This window comes from Lissotriton vulgaris, unplaced genomic scaffold, assembly GCF_964263255.1.
Source record: "Lissotriton vulgaris unplaced genomic scaffold, aLisVul1.2 SCAFFOLD_563, whole genome shotgun sequence".
Lineage (NCBI taxonomy): Eukaryota > Metazoa > Chordata > Amphibia > Caudata > Salamandridae > Lissotriton > Lissotriton vulgaris.
Window position 1 is genome coordinate 304,702 of NW_028253855.1, and position 16,593 is coordinate 321,294.

The 16,593-nt window shown below is 44.8% G+C and overlaps 1 protein-coding gene across 2 annotated transcripts in view; it reads right to left on the reverse strand.

Moving 5' to 3' along the window:
- LOC147660723 (E3 ubiquitin-protein ligase TRIM39-like) overlaps positions 1-16,593 on the reverse strand; it is a 148,019-nt gene that overhangs the window by 118,252 nt on the left and 13,174 nt on the right. For both annotated transcript variants that reach the window (XM_086951507.1, XM_086951508.1), the window contains exon 2: positions 8,616-8,711. In XM_086951507.1, coding sequence (XP_086807633.1) covers positions 8,616-8,711 — 96 coding nt within the window. The remainder of the gene's footprint in view (positions 1-8,615; positions 8,712-16,593) is intronic.

Sequence of the window (16,593 nt, forward strand, 5' to 3'; positions counted from 1 at the left end):
CCAATTTCCCACCCTATCTAAAGTTAAGCGAACAAAGGGTGGGGTTCTAAAGGACAGTACTAAACAATCACCGGGCAAAGTTTATTAGACGATCCGACCCACCCAATCCTCCGAGCCATCTTGAATTCGGAAAAAACGTTGTGTATTCAAACCTGTTGTCCTGCTTAAAAAATACAGGACTTTATTTCTCAGGGTAGGCCACTGTTCGATCTCTCCTGATGTCAATGTGGGAAAATTTGCCAGCACTACTGTGTATGGGGTAGCTTTCGGTGGCAGATGCAATACCTTTGGGCCTGTGGACTGGCCCATATGGACTTTTGAGTACCCAACCTTGATTGACCACATACCCCAATCCCATTATAGAGCCCTCCTGGCCTGCTGTTGCCCATCTGGGTTCGGGTCTGATATTATCATTACCCCGAAATCCATCCTGCCTGAAGTGAGAACCCTTTTGACGAGTTGCTGGCGCATGAGCCCCTTCTGCGCTCCGAGAGTTGGCTTGTACTGGATTGCCTGATGAAGCTTGACAGATCGATTCTTGATGGGACGGTGGGTCCTAGTCGGAAGATTAAACTGGGGGTGTTTTAAGCCACAATCACCAGTCATAATGGCGGGAGAGGCATTAAAACTGCAAAAAGGGCCATTAAAACTCACTACAGGTGGGGGGTTTAAGCGGTTTTCCAAGCTAGTTAGCCTCCCCTCTATGTTAGTCATCATTATATGTAAAGGTTATAATAAATTTGAAACTATCTCCTCCATCTTTATCCAACATACCCCTTGATCGAAAACTGTCTGGCGACCACTACCTACGCTGGCATTGGTGGGGGCTACGGAATGCTGATCCAGCTCTCTCACCCCCATCGTGGCTTCGGGTGTTTTATGCCTAGTGAAGCACTGCCCCTTTCTCTTCCTTACATGAGGAGCGGTGCTCTCAGCTTGAGTCTTTCTTGCCTTTTGACCTCTAGTAGTAACATTGGGTCTATTTACATCGAGAAGGGTCTCCAAAGCCTCAGGTGTCTTAGGATTTTCTTGATCTGTTTGTGGGGAGTGGAACGACGTGGATACCTCAGGATTCGTCACATGGGCTATGTTTGGCTCCAGTGCGAGCAATGGCAGGTGGGAGGGGGCTGTTAATGGCTCAAGAGAGAGTCTTCGTTCAGTTAGCGCACTTTGATGAATAATTGCAGACTCAGCCGTGGTCAGGAAAGCATCCAACGTTCCCACCACCCCCTTCCCTGTTAGTGACTTACGTTTACTCATACCAAAGCACCCTACGTGAACAAGATTATATTACAATCCAATCCATTACCAGCATAAGGCCAACACGTTCTTAACAGGAAAATATAGCTGACAAATGTCAAATAACCTAGCCTGGCACGCACTCCTTCCGGTCTCTGACGGGCTCAGACGGGCCCGCCCTTGGCCCAAGCACGTCCCATGCCTTGGGGGGAGAGGCAGCGCTTCATGTGCGATGGAAAGAGAAGCCCCTCCCCATCATTCACAGCACCTGTACAAAAAGAGTTGCACATTGGGGCTTGCAGTCCCTTCTCAGGGTGGTAGCGGCAATCACTGGTGCAGGGCAGGTACGCTGGATCTCTGGGACTCCTGTCGCACCAAGGTTTTCACCGAGAAGGATTCCCAGCACAAACGGCAAGTTTAAAAAACACACAAGGCAGGCTCCTGTGATGAGTCACTAGTATACAGGCAGAGGGTTGCGCTCCTGTAATGGATCACTGGTATGCAGTATCACTAGTATGCGGGTAGGTGGTTATGTTCCTGTGCTTAGTCACGAGTATAAAGGTAAATAGTTGTGCTCCGGTGTGGCATCACTAGCATGTAGGTAGGGGTTTGTGCCCCTGTGCTGTGTCACTAGGATACAGGTGGCAGGTTGTGCTCCAGTATGAATCACTAGTATACAGGTAGAGGGTTGTGCTCCTGTGCTGTGTCACTATGATACTGAGTTGATCAGCTAATGTCTGAAGTCAGTGGCTTAAACAGCCTGTGCCCAAGTCGATTTGAGGATTAGAAATGCATTTATCCTGAAGAAGGGAATGTACATGTTCCAAACCGTGTCCAGATTATAGGGCATGAGTTTTATAATAACTTAACTATTCATGAATTTGAAATCACAATCAATATTTGTTTTCTTTAATTAGAAGATAATCCCCTGGAGAGTGTGTAATTTAGGAGTGGGAAAACTATCCAGATGTCAGTTTCTCTTTGTAAACAGCTTTGCCAGAAGACATGGTGCTGCATATACCATCTACATGGCTAGGTCATAGGTACCCATTTCCACCCCCAAGCAAGAAATTCAACACAATGGTAGAGTCAGTCCGATGGATGAATAGATAACTCAAGATCCATGCAGTACCCCGGTCCTCAGTGCCCAAATGTGTTGGTGTCGCATCCATAATGCTGATTTTTTGTCATAGGCGAAAACCGATCATACTTGTGCGCCATGACACAGGCCTGTCTCATGGAGTGCGGTCTTGTTGGACTGGGGGGAGCGCCGAAAGTGCTGCTCTCATAGTAGTGGAAGGCGTTAAGCAGCACAAGCGCGGTGGTGGCAGCATACAGTACAGTTATCAGTACTAGAGTACAGTCACTTTTTACCCTGTGTCACTTGAGTGAGGCCTACAGGGTCACTCACCTTTTCAAAAGTTCTGCTGCTGTGTGCTTAACTCACCCCTGGCCGACATCAGATAGATGTGGAAGTGCATGCGTGATGGAAACATGTGCCATGTGCGTGTCTGCTCACAAGGAATAAACTACACAAAGGGTGAAGTGTGGTACAGTGCGCACATGGTAAATGTGTGTGCTGACAGTGTATGTACTGTACTGGATCAGAGTATGTTACTTTAAAAACAGAGAGACTGCAGTACCGAACAGTGTGCGCCGGTAGAGCGAGTGTGCTGCACGTGGGTCTGCTGGTGGCAGCATAATACAGGAGGATAACAGTACTGGGCAATGTGTGTGCTGTGGATGTACACGGAGTGCAGAAGGGCCTGCACTGGTGCATTACCTAGAGGACCTTAGGGTCCATTTCGGGGAGCCCAAGCCGGCCTGGTGCAAACACGAGGAGTAGAGGAATCAGTCCCACAGACAGAGTTATGTATTGCGGCAATCCCATGAGCCGGGAGGGACATGTACTGGGGGCTCTTTAATTCAGTGACAGATCACAAGGGAGGAGCCTGGACACCTCCCAGGAAGAGAGGGTGGAGCTGATAAGAGTAGGGGAGTCTCAGACCCAACAACTTTGTCATCTGCTAAAGAGCCAGATGGGCTGTGTGAGGAGGAGAAGAACTGACAGACTTTGGGGCCCAAGCTTGCTAGTCTCTCTGCTGGGTAAGGGACATCACCCAGGGAACCAAAGATCACCTGCCCTGGAGCCTGGCGCACCACTGCATGCTTGCTCGCCAAGACTGGTCTGCCCACTCCCTGCACCGGCCGAACCGTAGCCAGGGTGCTGGACTGAGTAAGTGAGCCTGTAAGCCAGGAGGGGCCGCTGTGAACTGAACCTGGGAGCGCGACAGGAGAAACCCGCTCCCGCACCAATCAAGCCGTGGGCTGGATTGACTTGGCAACCCCGTGTGCTAGAAGGGACTGTAGTGGATGCCAACATCAGGTCAGCGTGACCGGACTAGAAGGTAGCAAACCCATATACCATGAGGGGCCACAAGAGACGCTGAGGCTAAGGGTCTGAGCTGTCATCTGAGACCGAGATACTGTATTGATCAAGGTGCAACCAAACCGCATTCTGTGGACTGTATTGATGGAGGCTCAAGGAGCAACAGGACCCAGTTAGAGCCAGGAGATCACCCCTATCCCTGTTGAGGAAAGAATGACTTACTGCATGACTGCTGGAGCAGGAGCAACCCAGACCGTCTAAATCCGCAGGTAACGTAGCTCGAGGGAGAAAGTTGGCGCCTGCCAGGTGCTGCTGCGTGTGATTGTGCTCAGCCAGTCCTGGCTAGTATCACGCATCAAACAAAGAAAATTTAAGGGATTAAGGCAAAACGTTTGCACCACTATTCAAGTACCATATCTAAGTCCAAAAGGAAGGTGCTAGAACCAGGAACGTAATCCCTATACAAACCTAACAAAGAAAGTAAGTAAAACCCTACTTCCTTGGCGTACTAGACTTAGAAAAATGGACAGCACCCTTCAGAATTAAATCCACAGTTTAGGATAAATAGTAAGGTTTTATTTTAACATTTGTCAAATCACATGTAACAGTATCACAATTGTTTTCCCAACAAATACATAAGCAAGAGACTTTGTGTCACCAGTTTTCTGTCCTTTATTCAGTTTTTCATTTTCATTAAAAAAATTGCTGATAGCCAAATAGCCAATGCGTTTCGTCCGTGACCGGACTTCTTCAGGGCTGAATAAGACGTGTTATTTTCAGGTTCGTATGTGGTGCATATTTTAATGTCCAGATGTAGATAAAGTTTATAATGTTGTCCTTTCCCATTAGGGAGTATAGGTAATACGAAATAAAGTCATGGATCAGTGTGACACGATTATTTTAATATTCAGACCAAGGTAAGCCCAAAAACACTGCAAGAACGAACGTGGCAAAAAGGTCTTCTAGTATCACGCATCAGGCGTGAGTCTAACGCATTTCAGTGTGGTGATCCGCATCACCGCACTGAAATGCATTGTCACGCATTACAGGCATAGCGCCTGGGCTGTCAAAGCCATTAGTGCTGCCAACTAAATGCCTGCCTGCATACATATTACTATGCTAAACTATAGCTGCTGATGTGGCAGCGGGCCCTGGCGAGCACAGGCTGCTTCTGCGGGTTTGCCGGCTACAGTTGCTGATTCATTGTATCAATAAGATTCCCGCCTTGCTGTCCTCGGTATTTCAGAGGCAGCGCAGCGCCTCCTAAGTGCCGCAAGACTTTACTTTAAAATGATGTGCGTCACAGCCCTCTTTCTAATTGCGGGAGTGTGGTGTTTCATTCAGGACTGGATTCTGAGGAGAAGGGCCTGGCGCCAGCATAACCCTCGTGAGCGCAGATACTCATATATTTCTTTACAGTAAAGCTCCAAGTACAGGCGTGCACCGCCAGAGTCACCCACAGCCCAAATTAGCCGATCTAGAACAGGAGCACGCTGCTTCGTTAAAGGTTTCCCTACCTCCGGAACGGTTAAGCCAAGAACTGGGCTATTGGGACCCCAGGACACATGCCGCCATTGGTGTAGCAAACCCCTAGACTCTAGTGACGATACTTACTAACAGAGTCTGAGGTAAGTACTGTTTACTACTTTACATTCCCTGGAGGCGGCCTTCAGTAAATGGGCAATAACACCGAACCTGTTGCACTGCCGGTGGGAGGACAGGGAGTGGCTTGACAACTACTAGAGCGCCAACCTCAAGCGGTTTGTAATATTGCTTTTGAATGTTTTATTACCTCTGTTTGGGTAGAGTTAGAATTAAAATACTTCTTTTTATGTAAAAACTTTGATTTATTGTTCACACTGCTCGCACGTTGAGTTATGAGTCATGTTCCCTGATCTGAGCTTCCCCTGAAGGAGCCTTGACTGCTTGAGCTACACTACCCACATGAGATTCAGGCCCAGAAGGTGGTGCTGGACCCAGGTGAACAGGATCCATAGGAGGGCGGGCCCCGGGACATCGCGAGTAAAAGGCCTCAGACACTTTGGTTGGGTCCATTAGCCACATGGCCCTCTGAACAGTGTTCCGATACATGCATACACAAACTTACAGAGGCACACACTCTTACATATGCACAAATGCATGATCACACTTGCACATGGATGCATAGAAGCATGCATATACTCACAGATGCATATCTGTGCTAAGTGCATATATAACCTCAAAGAGGAACACACTCACACAGATGCACACATTAGTGAGCGCACTCACAGATGCATAGATGCATGCACATACTCACAGATGGATATCTCCACTCCATGCACACATAACCTCACATAGGCACACATTCAAACAGATGCAGACATAGATGCCTTTAGGACCCCAGGGCACATGCCGCCATTGGTGCAGCAAACCCCTAGACTCTAGCGACGGAACTTACTAACAGAGTCCGAGGTAAGTACTGTTTACTAGTTTACATTCCCTGGAGGTGGCCTTCAGTAAATGGGCAATAACACTGAACCTGTTGCACTGCAGGTGGGAGGACAGGGAGTGGCTTGACAACTACTAGAGCCCCGACCTCAAGGGCTTTGTAATATTGTTGTATTGGAGGCGCCTGATGGTGACGACGGAACTAGCCCACTATGCATCGGCATTGTTAGATGTTGTCAGTTTGATCAATTTCACTGTATTGTTTGGTTGAAAGATCTGAGGGGTCTACTGACAAAGTTAAAGCTGGACCATCTTTGGGGTAATATGGATGTGACAAAGTTTCCAACTAAAGCAAAACTGAAGGAAATATATTGGGAGATGGTGTATTCCTCAATCTATTGTGCTGGGTCAAGAGCTAATCTAACTGGCCGCTTTTTGGATATTAAAATGGTTCCATCCTGCGAAGCTTATTGGGACATAATTGAAAGGCCGCGTGATAGGAAGTTATACTTCCAATTCAGAGTTGGAACACTCCCAGTGAATGCTTTTAAAAAACATTGGTCTCCATCACGGGATGAGAACTGTTATTAATGCAAAGACCAAATAGAGCATATCTCCCACTTGTTGTTTTGCTGCCCTCTATATGCTAGCCCAAGGCACAAATGGCTAAGACCAGTTTGTTTAAATCTGGGCACTCGTAGCCAGGCGACTGCATTGAGAATATTAGAAACAGATTGTTCGCCGCTCTTTGCAATTGCCGTAGCTAAATTTCTTGGTTGGGCTTGGGTGATCCGCACTCGCTCTTTATTAGATATTGTATCTGTTTAAAAATATGGTTTTTAGGATAAAACTCTTTTTATCAATTTATGAATCAAGTAAATGTTTTTAATTGTGCATTGTATTCGACTGTCAATTGTTTAATATGTATTTTATTGTGAGTATTTTTAGACATAGTATTTATTTATTTGTATAGTGTTAGGGAGGAATTGCTTTTATGACAAATGTCGAATAAAGCTTTGAAATTTGAATATTGCTTTTGAATTTTGTTTACCTTGGTTTGTGTAGAGTTAGAATTAAGATACTTCTTTCTATGTAAAAACATTGATTTATGACTCATGTTCACATATCTGAGCTTCCCCCGAAGGAGCCTTGACTGCTTGACCTACAAAACCCAACTGAGATTCAGGTGCAGAAGGAGGTGCTTGACCCAGGTGAACAGGATCCATAGGAGGGCGGGCCCTGGGACATCGCAAGTAAAAGGCCTCAGACACCTGGATTGGGTCCAGTAGCCGCGTGGCCCTCTGAACAGTGTTACGATACACGCATACACAAACTTACAGAGGCACACACTCCTACATCTGCACAAATGCATGATCACACTTGCACATGGATGCATAGATGCGTGCATATACTCACAGATGCATATCTCGGTCCGCTCCGTGCATACATAACCTCACATAGGCACACACTCATCCAGATGCACACATTAGTGTGCGCACTCACAGACGCATAGATGCATGCACATACTCACAGACGGATATCTCCACTCCATGCCCACATAACCTCACAGAGGCACACACTCATACAGATGCACACATAGATGCATAGATGCTTGTACAAACTCAGAGATTAATATTCATCAACAGTGCTTACACAACCCACAAATACCTACTTTCGCATGGACACACCCACGCATACACGTACTCTCAGTGCACACACTCATTTAGAAGCATACATGTACTTACATACTCACAAACACTACCAGACCTTGCAATATGCAAACCTACAGACAGGCATTCACATATGGAAGTGCAAACTCGCACACAATAAATCCAGACCAAAGCATACACAATCCCCTAACACACACACACACAAATGTGCACATGAATTTGCATACTCTGTGGCTCAACATCCATACATGCATACACACACACACACACATACATACACACACACACACACTTACCTATGTCCACAATAACAGATGCGCAGACATGAAAGCACTCCCAAAGATAATTTCAGAGACATCCACATATGAACACATCCTAAGACATGCACACATAAGCATGAACATGCTCAGACAAACTAGTAGATGCTCACAGCTAGATAACGCCACAATTGTACATACACACACTATTACACACCAATTAAATACCTTCAGGTCAGCAGAGTAATTAGTGTTTTTATTTTAGAACTTTTACATTACAAGGTAGCTAAGTTCAATTTAGGCGCATACCTATTATTATGTTGAAACGTAATACATATACATTTTTGTCCGACCTTCATTCGGCCACCAAATAGCCTTCAGGAACCGAGAAAAGCTCTTTTGTAAAAATGTCGTCGAGGACACTACACTTGGTTTATTTGAGGACAAACCCTTGGAAATTTGAGCCCAAATATACACGGCAGTGACTCTGGTCAGTGAATTTACCTGGTGGGGATGATATCCCATTCTTTTGGGTGCATCGTCGGTTTTTGTATGTTTGGAACCTTATCAGGTCCACACATAGACTAAAGTGCAGACATGACCAGGCCCACAGGGTTCACTGCTGGCACTCACCCTCAGGGTTTTACATTGTTTATCTTCCCTGACTTTAGACTTCTGAAAATATTCCTCCTCTTTCTTCAGAAGACGCAGCTGCTCTTGAAGTTTTACCTGCAGAGATGAGAGTGCAAGAAATATGTAAAGATCAGTAGGGTGTGTTCTCACTTACAGAATAGAATCACTACAGGGACAACTGCACAAGCCATGGGCCCAATTCACAAAGATAAACTTAGACCAAAAGTCTATGTTTAGACCTAAAGTCCAACTTTACTTCTGTTTGACCAAGTGACACCGGCGCTGCCCAGGTTTTCATGCCCGTTTTTACTCGACCAGGTTTTCCCGCCTGGGATTTTCCAACTCACGGTTCTTCCCAACTGCAGAAGCATCGCCCACCCATGGCCCTACATAATGTAGGCCGCAGCGCGATCCCGCAGTGGATGTGCACAGCTGGCGTCGCAAAGGCAAGCCTGTCTGCACCTGGACTGCTCCAAGCTCCAGGAACCCTGGCCACATGACGCTCCAGGATCGTCGCTTAGCCAAACACACAACATCTACATGATGCCCATCGGGGAGAGCGTAAGAGCCGATGGCATCAACATAGTATCCTACACTGACAACATACAGCTCAACCTCTCCCTTACCACCTCTACCAGCAGCGCCGAAGCAAACGTCACCAACTGCTGAAGCAATGTCGCTGCTTGGATGAAAAACAACTGCCTCCAGCTCAACACAGACAAAATGTTGGCCCTTATCTTCGGGAACAACCACGCCCCCTGGGATGTCTCTTGGTGGCCCCCATCCACACTTACGAACCATGGTCAGAACCTCAGGATCATACTGGACACCAACCTCTCCATGGGCAGACAGATCAACACCATCGCCTCATCATGTTTCTTCATCCTGCGACTGCTACGCAGGATTTTCAAGTGGATACCACTTAACAGAAGATGAACAGTCACCCAGCTACTTATCACAAGCAGACTTGACTAAGGAAACACACTCTACTTCCGAATCCCAGACCATGTTCTAGTTCGACTCCAAACCACCCAGAAAGTATCCGCCAGACTCATTCTGAACATCTCTCTGCACCTCAACAATCTCTACTGGCTCTCAGTCCAGGAAAGATGTAAGTACAAGCTACTCACCCAAACCCATAACGCACACAACAGCATTGATCCAGCTTACCTCAACCACTGCCTCAACTTCTACCAACCCGTCAGACACCTTCAATCTACGTCCCAGGCTAGAGCACACCTCTCTTTCATCAAGAAGGCCACAAGCGAAGGACACTCCTTCTCATACCTCGCAGCCAAGACATGGACCAGCCTCCTGCAACACCTCAGAACCCCCCCCTCCCTCATGGACTTCAGAAGGAACCTAAAGATGTGACTCTTCTTGACGACACAGGCATGATCTCTCATCCACCCGTAGGCCTGCCCTACTCGGTTTCTGGATACCCTCACGGGTGTTGAGCCGCGCTCTAAAAATCCACATAACAAAACAATACGATATCGTATGCATAGGCGCATATCATACCGATTGTAAGTACTAGTCATACATATCAGGAATGTAAGTACCGGCCACACATATCCAGATTGTAGGTACCAGTCCCAAGTATCATAGACAAGGAGACAGACAATGGTGTCTCTTCTTTAGGCATGTTTGGTCATAGGGCCAGAATCCCTGGTAAATTAGCTTCATCATTGGGACTTATTGCTAACTGATAAAGACATTGTGCAGTACTTGACGCCTAAATGCTTGGCAACATTTAGACGTGGCAGCACTTGGGGGCCCCCTCTCGTCTACTAGACGAGAGGGGGCCCCCAAACCTAGGGGACAGAGCACCGTATTAACAGTAAAAGCAATTCTCCCCTTCACGAATGCAAATAGGAAAACCCCCTGTTTATCTTCAGACAATCTCTCCACAGTCTTTGCTTTTACCACAAAGATCTACATCCATAAATCCGTACCAAGTCAAAGTCAAGTTTGCAGAGTTTTAATTTCTCAGACAATTCTACACAGGAGTTCACAGTTTTTTAGGTCTAAGATACCATTCACTGCGTAACAGCCCTGAAGAAGTCAAGGGTTATGCCCTATTGAAGAAACACGTGTTGGCTGGACTTCGGGTATCTTTTGAATAAAGACAAGAGAACTCTATAAGAAATATTACTTGCCTCGATCTTTCCGCCAACAATAATTTAAACTTTCATTTGACTTGTATGCGTGTGCACAGGAACTGGTTTCAGCAAATTTCCGACCCTTGGGTCTCACAACTGAGGGTTTAGGGGTTTTCCGTCACCTGTAGCACCGCCAATACTGATTCATCTGTTTACCACACGTTAATTGGTGAGCGGCAAGGTATTTTCCTGTGTTAAATTATCCCCATTTTGTTAGCATTATGTACAAGGTCTTCACATACGTGATACAAATGTGTTTATTATTAAATCCATATGGCGACGCGGCTATCTACGGAATACAAACAAGAGGCAGCCTGATCACAATCACAGCCCGAGGCAAGGATGGCCTTTTCAATATATATCCTTTTCTTTCCAAATACAATCCGAGGAGACACTTCTGCTGACTTTGTGATGTCCCTGTATGCTTAAGCTTTCGCCTAGCAGCGGACTGGCATCTCAGTGAGGGGTGTCCAATTCGGGACCAAGACAGGGTCCTACACTTTTACCCACCAGATTTAGGGGGGCCCATGGTGGCACTGCGAGCTAGCTGGTCCAAGGAACAAAATATCCTAATGGGGGAGCATGGAATCAGTCTGGCACATCTTAAGTTTATGTTGTTTGCAAACGCACAGTTCCTATTGAATAGTGGAAATTACATCACATGGTGCCACCAACGTTGGTTGGTTTCTTATTTTGTATGGATCAACTGAGTAGTTCAATTGTGCTCAAAGATCCCTACACACCTATTTAATGGGTGACGTCCAAGGTGGTAGAGATTATCCTCCTGTGCTAAGTAGGTATATTCTATGTATTGGCCATTGGTAAATTTAAGTTTGATAGGATATTGGTTCCAATGTGTTAGCCAGAGCTCTGTAATTTCTTTCTTACATAACATAGGACAGAATATTTCCGAGAACTGCAGACATGTATTGACTAAAAATCGACTACAAAACGGCCTCACACTAGATGGTGGGGATGTTACCTTTGTGGTAGAGGCACACAAAGCATTTAGAACGAAGGTATGTAACTCTTGGGTTAAATTCCCTGCTGCAGATGATGCTACACAGGTATTTCACAAATATGAAGTAGGTGAAACACGAGACAAATACACTCCTTATGAGAAGATAGAAATACCACTAACTTACCAAGAACATATTAATTGGTTTAAAGGTGACCTTCCCCATAGTATACAACAATGAGACTGGCTAAGGTTGGCCGCTGACTGAGCCCAATCTTAGGCCAATCTTATCCAGTTACACACCGCATCCCAATGTTGATCGTCTGACCACAGGCCAAATACTGGGGTTTTACAATAATATAGTAACAATTTAAGGAAGACTTACATAATACGTGATGAGAACATTAACACTTGCTCCTGCCAGACTGTTCAAGCGGTAGCACCACAGTTAGCTACACCGGGCATTAGCCGGCAAACATTGAATACAGTAATTGGGAAAATATCCACCACAAGGGAAGAAATTCCGTTTTGGATCGCACAAAAAACAAACCAGCTTGAAGCTGTATTTCCCTGTATGGGCCCGCTGGAGAAACATAGGATGCTAACAGTTTGCTTGCCAATGGGGATGGCTACCCCATAGAAGATTGTGCCACTTGGGATACAGTCTTTGCTGCAGTATATTTCAGAGTTTTTTAGGTCTAAGATACCATTCACTGCGTAACAGCCCTGAAGAAGTCAAAGGTTTTTATTTTATTTATAGGGTTTTATATAGCGCGGACTAGATCCCGAAGGATATCAGAGCGCTTTACAGTTATAGGGAAAGGTAACAATCAGATCATGAATCAACATGGGTAGCAAAATAATCATAAGATCAAAGAGTTCACATATAACAGTTCAATTATAAGTCCAGAGTGGACAAGGAGGGGGCTATATGATGGGGCGTGGTGATAAAAGGATAGTAAGTGAATAATCATGAACAGGAATAATAGTCAAAACTATAGTAAAATCTAAACATGAATTATATGGGGCTTCTACTAAGCATTGAATCAAGTGGTGAACAACTAATAGAACATTTACAGACCTGGGTGAGCGCGGGATGGGCAAGAAGATGCTACATAATGATTTAAGAGAAGCAAACACAGTAATCATGTACAGAAATTATAAACACTTCAAAAATAATAATCATATACAGGGATGAATCATACTATACAATGTCTGATGCCTTTCGGGCGGAAAATAAGGTACAAGAAAGGTATATATATTGTCCCCCCTATTAAGGTAAGAACTTCTTCATGACAATTTTTTTTTACGCCCCATTGAAAAACCCCATGTTGGCTGGACTTTGGATACCTTTTGAATAAAGACAAGAGAACTCTACAAGAAATAATACGTGCCTCGATCTTTCCGCCAACAATACTTTGAACTTTCATTTGTCTTGTATGCATGTGCAAAGGAACTGGTTTCAGCAAATTTCCAACCCTTGGGTCTCACAACAGAGGGTTTAGGGGTTTTCCCTCACCTGTAGCAACGCTAATACTGCTAGATCTGTTTTTGTTTACCTCATGTTAATTGGTGAGCGCCAAGGTATTTTCCTGTGTTAAATTATCCCCCATTTTGTTAGCATTATGTACAAGGTCTTCACATATGTGATACACATGTGTTTATTATTCAGTCCGTAGTATCCCTTCTCTGGCAGTTTTATCTGAAGTTTTAAAACAGGTGCAGAAAGAGCATGGGACAGCATCTGTCCTGGAATTAAGGATTAAACTGATGGGCAATTTTGCCGCAGTATCTGCCATAATGTTGAGTAACATTAATGAGGAAACAGCAGCGTTAGCTATACGCCTAAGGGATTTGACTCCTGCCCAGCAGGAGCGCGATTGCCCAAAATTAGCGAAGAAACTTATGCTATGCTGAGTAGAGATAATTTGGGAGCCAGACCAGGAAAGCCACAAGTTAAGAGTAATTCTGAAAAGGATCATTCTAAGCAAGCACCCAACTCTTCTACAAAAAAGAAGTGGGACAATAAGAAAAACCAAGAAAAAACAGTCACAGGTTGGGTTTCCACTGCCAAAAAACGTTACAATTTAAGTAACCATGATCATGTTAAACCGCCTGATAGATATCAGGATACTGATACATGTTCCTCTCATTCCTTTCAGGATACACCCGAAAGACGTTCTGACGAGGACGGTCAAAGTGGAGGTCAGAAGAGCCCCGGAAACAAAGGACCCACAATGCTCATCAAAATACATAAGCAGGAAGACAAACCTAAAATACCAAAACCTCAGTTTAAAAAGAAGAGGTAGAAAGGTCAGGCATGTCCCGGAATTTGAGGGCTCTGGTTCTGAGCGGGAAGTGGGCATTGACAATGCTGGACAGTGTGGCAAAAGTCACAATAGTTTGCCAGAATCTGATGGATTGCCTGGTGGGAATAGCGCTGAGTGAGTATATCATGGTGAAAACACCTGATACCAGCGTCAGCGTTCCACACCGTTTATACAAAGTCCAGCTATGATTGGAAGAGGATGTACTCAGATTTATAAATTCCTCTTTTGCAAGGAACGCACTCACAGGTATGACATTTTACTGCCCGAAAAAGATTGGCCACCTGACTTCGCATTGGATTGGCCACCTGACTTTCTATTGGATTGCCCAAAAGGGGGAACCATAATTTTACCAGCTTTCTCCAACCTGCCCAACTCCTACCCCAAACTCATACATTCTGACTAACGTTCTAAATTTAAACCCCACAAATATTGAATTCTTCTTGTATGCCACCGGCTCAAAACAGCCCCAGGTTAAAGCCTGGCTTTCCAACTTTCAGGTGTACCCCCAATATACACCTCTCATTCAAGCCCCATGCTGGTTAAGAAGTAAGCTTGGCTCCAAATCTCTCTCTTGAAGAAAATGAAGTTCTTTGGGTTGGAAGATGACTTCAGACTAACCAAACAAGTTCTCTCCGCAGTGGAAGTAGGCAAAGCCATGTTCAATGGTCTCCCCAATACTACACTAGCACCCCTGAAAGGTAGCATAAACAAAGCAACATCAGAACAACAGTACAAGTCCTCCTCCATGAGGGTGGAGGCAAAGCCCTGCTCAACTCTTTCCCCAATACCACCCTGGCACTATTAAAGGAAGCATACACGAAGAGGCACCTCTCATCAAGGTCTTGAAGGAATTTGATCATATCATCTCCACGTCAAAAGACCTACACTGGCTCCCCCGTCCAGCCCAGGCCATCTTCAAGATCATTTGCATACTTATAAAGCGCTCAATTACAAGACCCCGGCTTACCTGGCAAACAAACTAACCAGGTCTAGGGGACAACATCAGTCCAGGAGCGAAGGTATCACCTCACTGGAGTCAAAATAACGTAAGATGGAAAAAAAAGTAACAAGCATTTGCAGTGCAATAGGTCTCGCATTAGGAAAGTTTGAGCTATTGGTATTGTAAATGACAAATTTTGTATATATGTTTTGTTTTTGAAAATAGGGAAATTAATAGCTTTGTCATTTACAATGGCAATAGTTATAACTTTCTCAAATGTGACACCTATAGCATTTGTAATGCAATATGTGTTGTATTTACGTGACTTAGATGTATTGATATTACAAATAAATGTGAACAACAAGGACCCCCTGTTCAAATACTGAATTTGTAATGCAGGGAAATAGACAATGTGTGAAAAGGAAAATACGATTGATGATATAACTAGGGAAAAGAACAATATGTGAAGCACAACAACCAATTAAAAATTACAAGTTCGATTTATTAATGAAATTACATTATCATTTTTTAAAAACACAATCAATACAATGTTTCTATAAAAATACACAAAATTATGTATGAAAGAAATGTGTGTGACACAATTATACAAGGAAACATATAAAAAACATAGGTGGCAAACAATAAAAAGCATCAACGCGCGTTTCGGCGTTAACAAAACGCCTTCATCAGGAGCCACATTCAATCTAGTGAACACAAGATAGGTGTTCTCTATTAGTTCTGGGAAAAATCCGACATCTGTTTTCTTGGCGGAACTCTATCTCGCCTGGCTAGAGTCTTGGTCGTTTCTATTAAAATGTGTGTTGTATTGTCGGTGTACAAGCGATCACCACCCAGGAATCCTGTATAATACCGGTGTGGTTTTAACGTGCGAAAATAAAAGGAAGGCGAGCCGTGGCTTCAACCTGTCAAGAGCCAAGAAGGCCACAGTCTGTAGTCTTTTTCTGGCGCCTCGCAGCCGTTGGTGTGCGTATGCTTGTTCCGAGAATAGAAAAGGTGCGAACCGTAACTTCAACCTGTTAGACGCCAAGAATATTTCCGTCTTTTTTAGTCTTTAACGGCGTCTCACAGCCGTTGGCTTGCACGTGCTTGTTCCGAAAAAGGATAGAGTCCTTTTTCGGAACAAGCACGTGCAAGCCAACGGCTGTGAGACGCCGTTAAAGACTAAAAAAGACGGAAATATTCTTGGCGTCTAACAGGTTGAAGTTACGGTTCGCACCTTTTCTATTCTCGGAACAAGCATACGCACACCAACGGCTGCGAGGCGCCAGAAAAAGACTACAGACTGTGGCCTTCTTGGCTCTTGACAGGTTGAAGCCACGGCTCGCCTTCCTTTTATTTTCGCACGTTAAAACCACACCGGTATTATACAGGATTCCTGGGTGGTGATCGCTTGTACACCGACAATACAACACACATTTTAATAGAAACGACCAAGACTTCTAGCCAGGCGAGATAGAGTTCCGCCAAGAAAACAGATGTCGGATTTTTCCCAGAACTAATAGAGAACACCTATCTTGTGTTCACTAGATTGAATGTGGCTCCTGATGAAGGCGTTTTGTTAACGCCG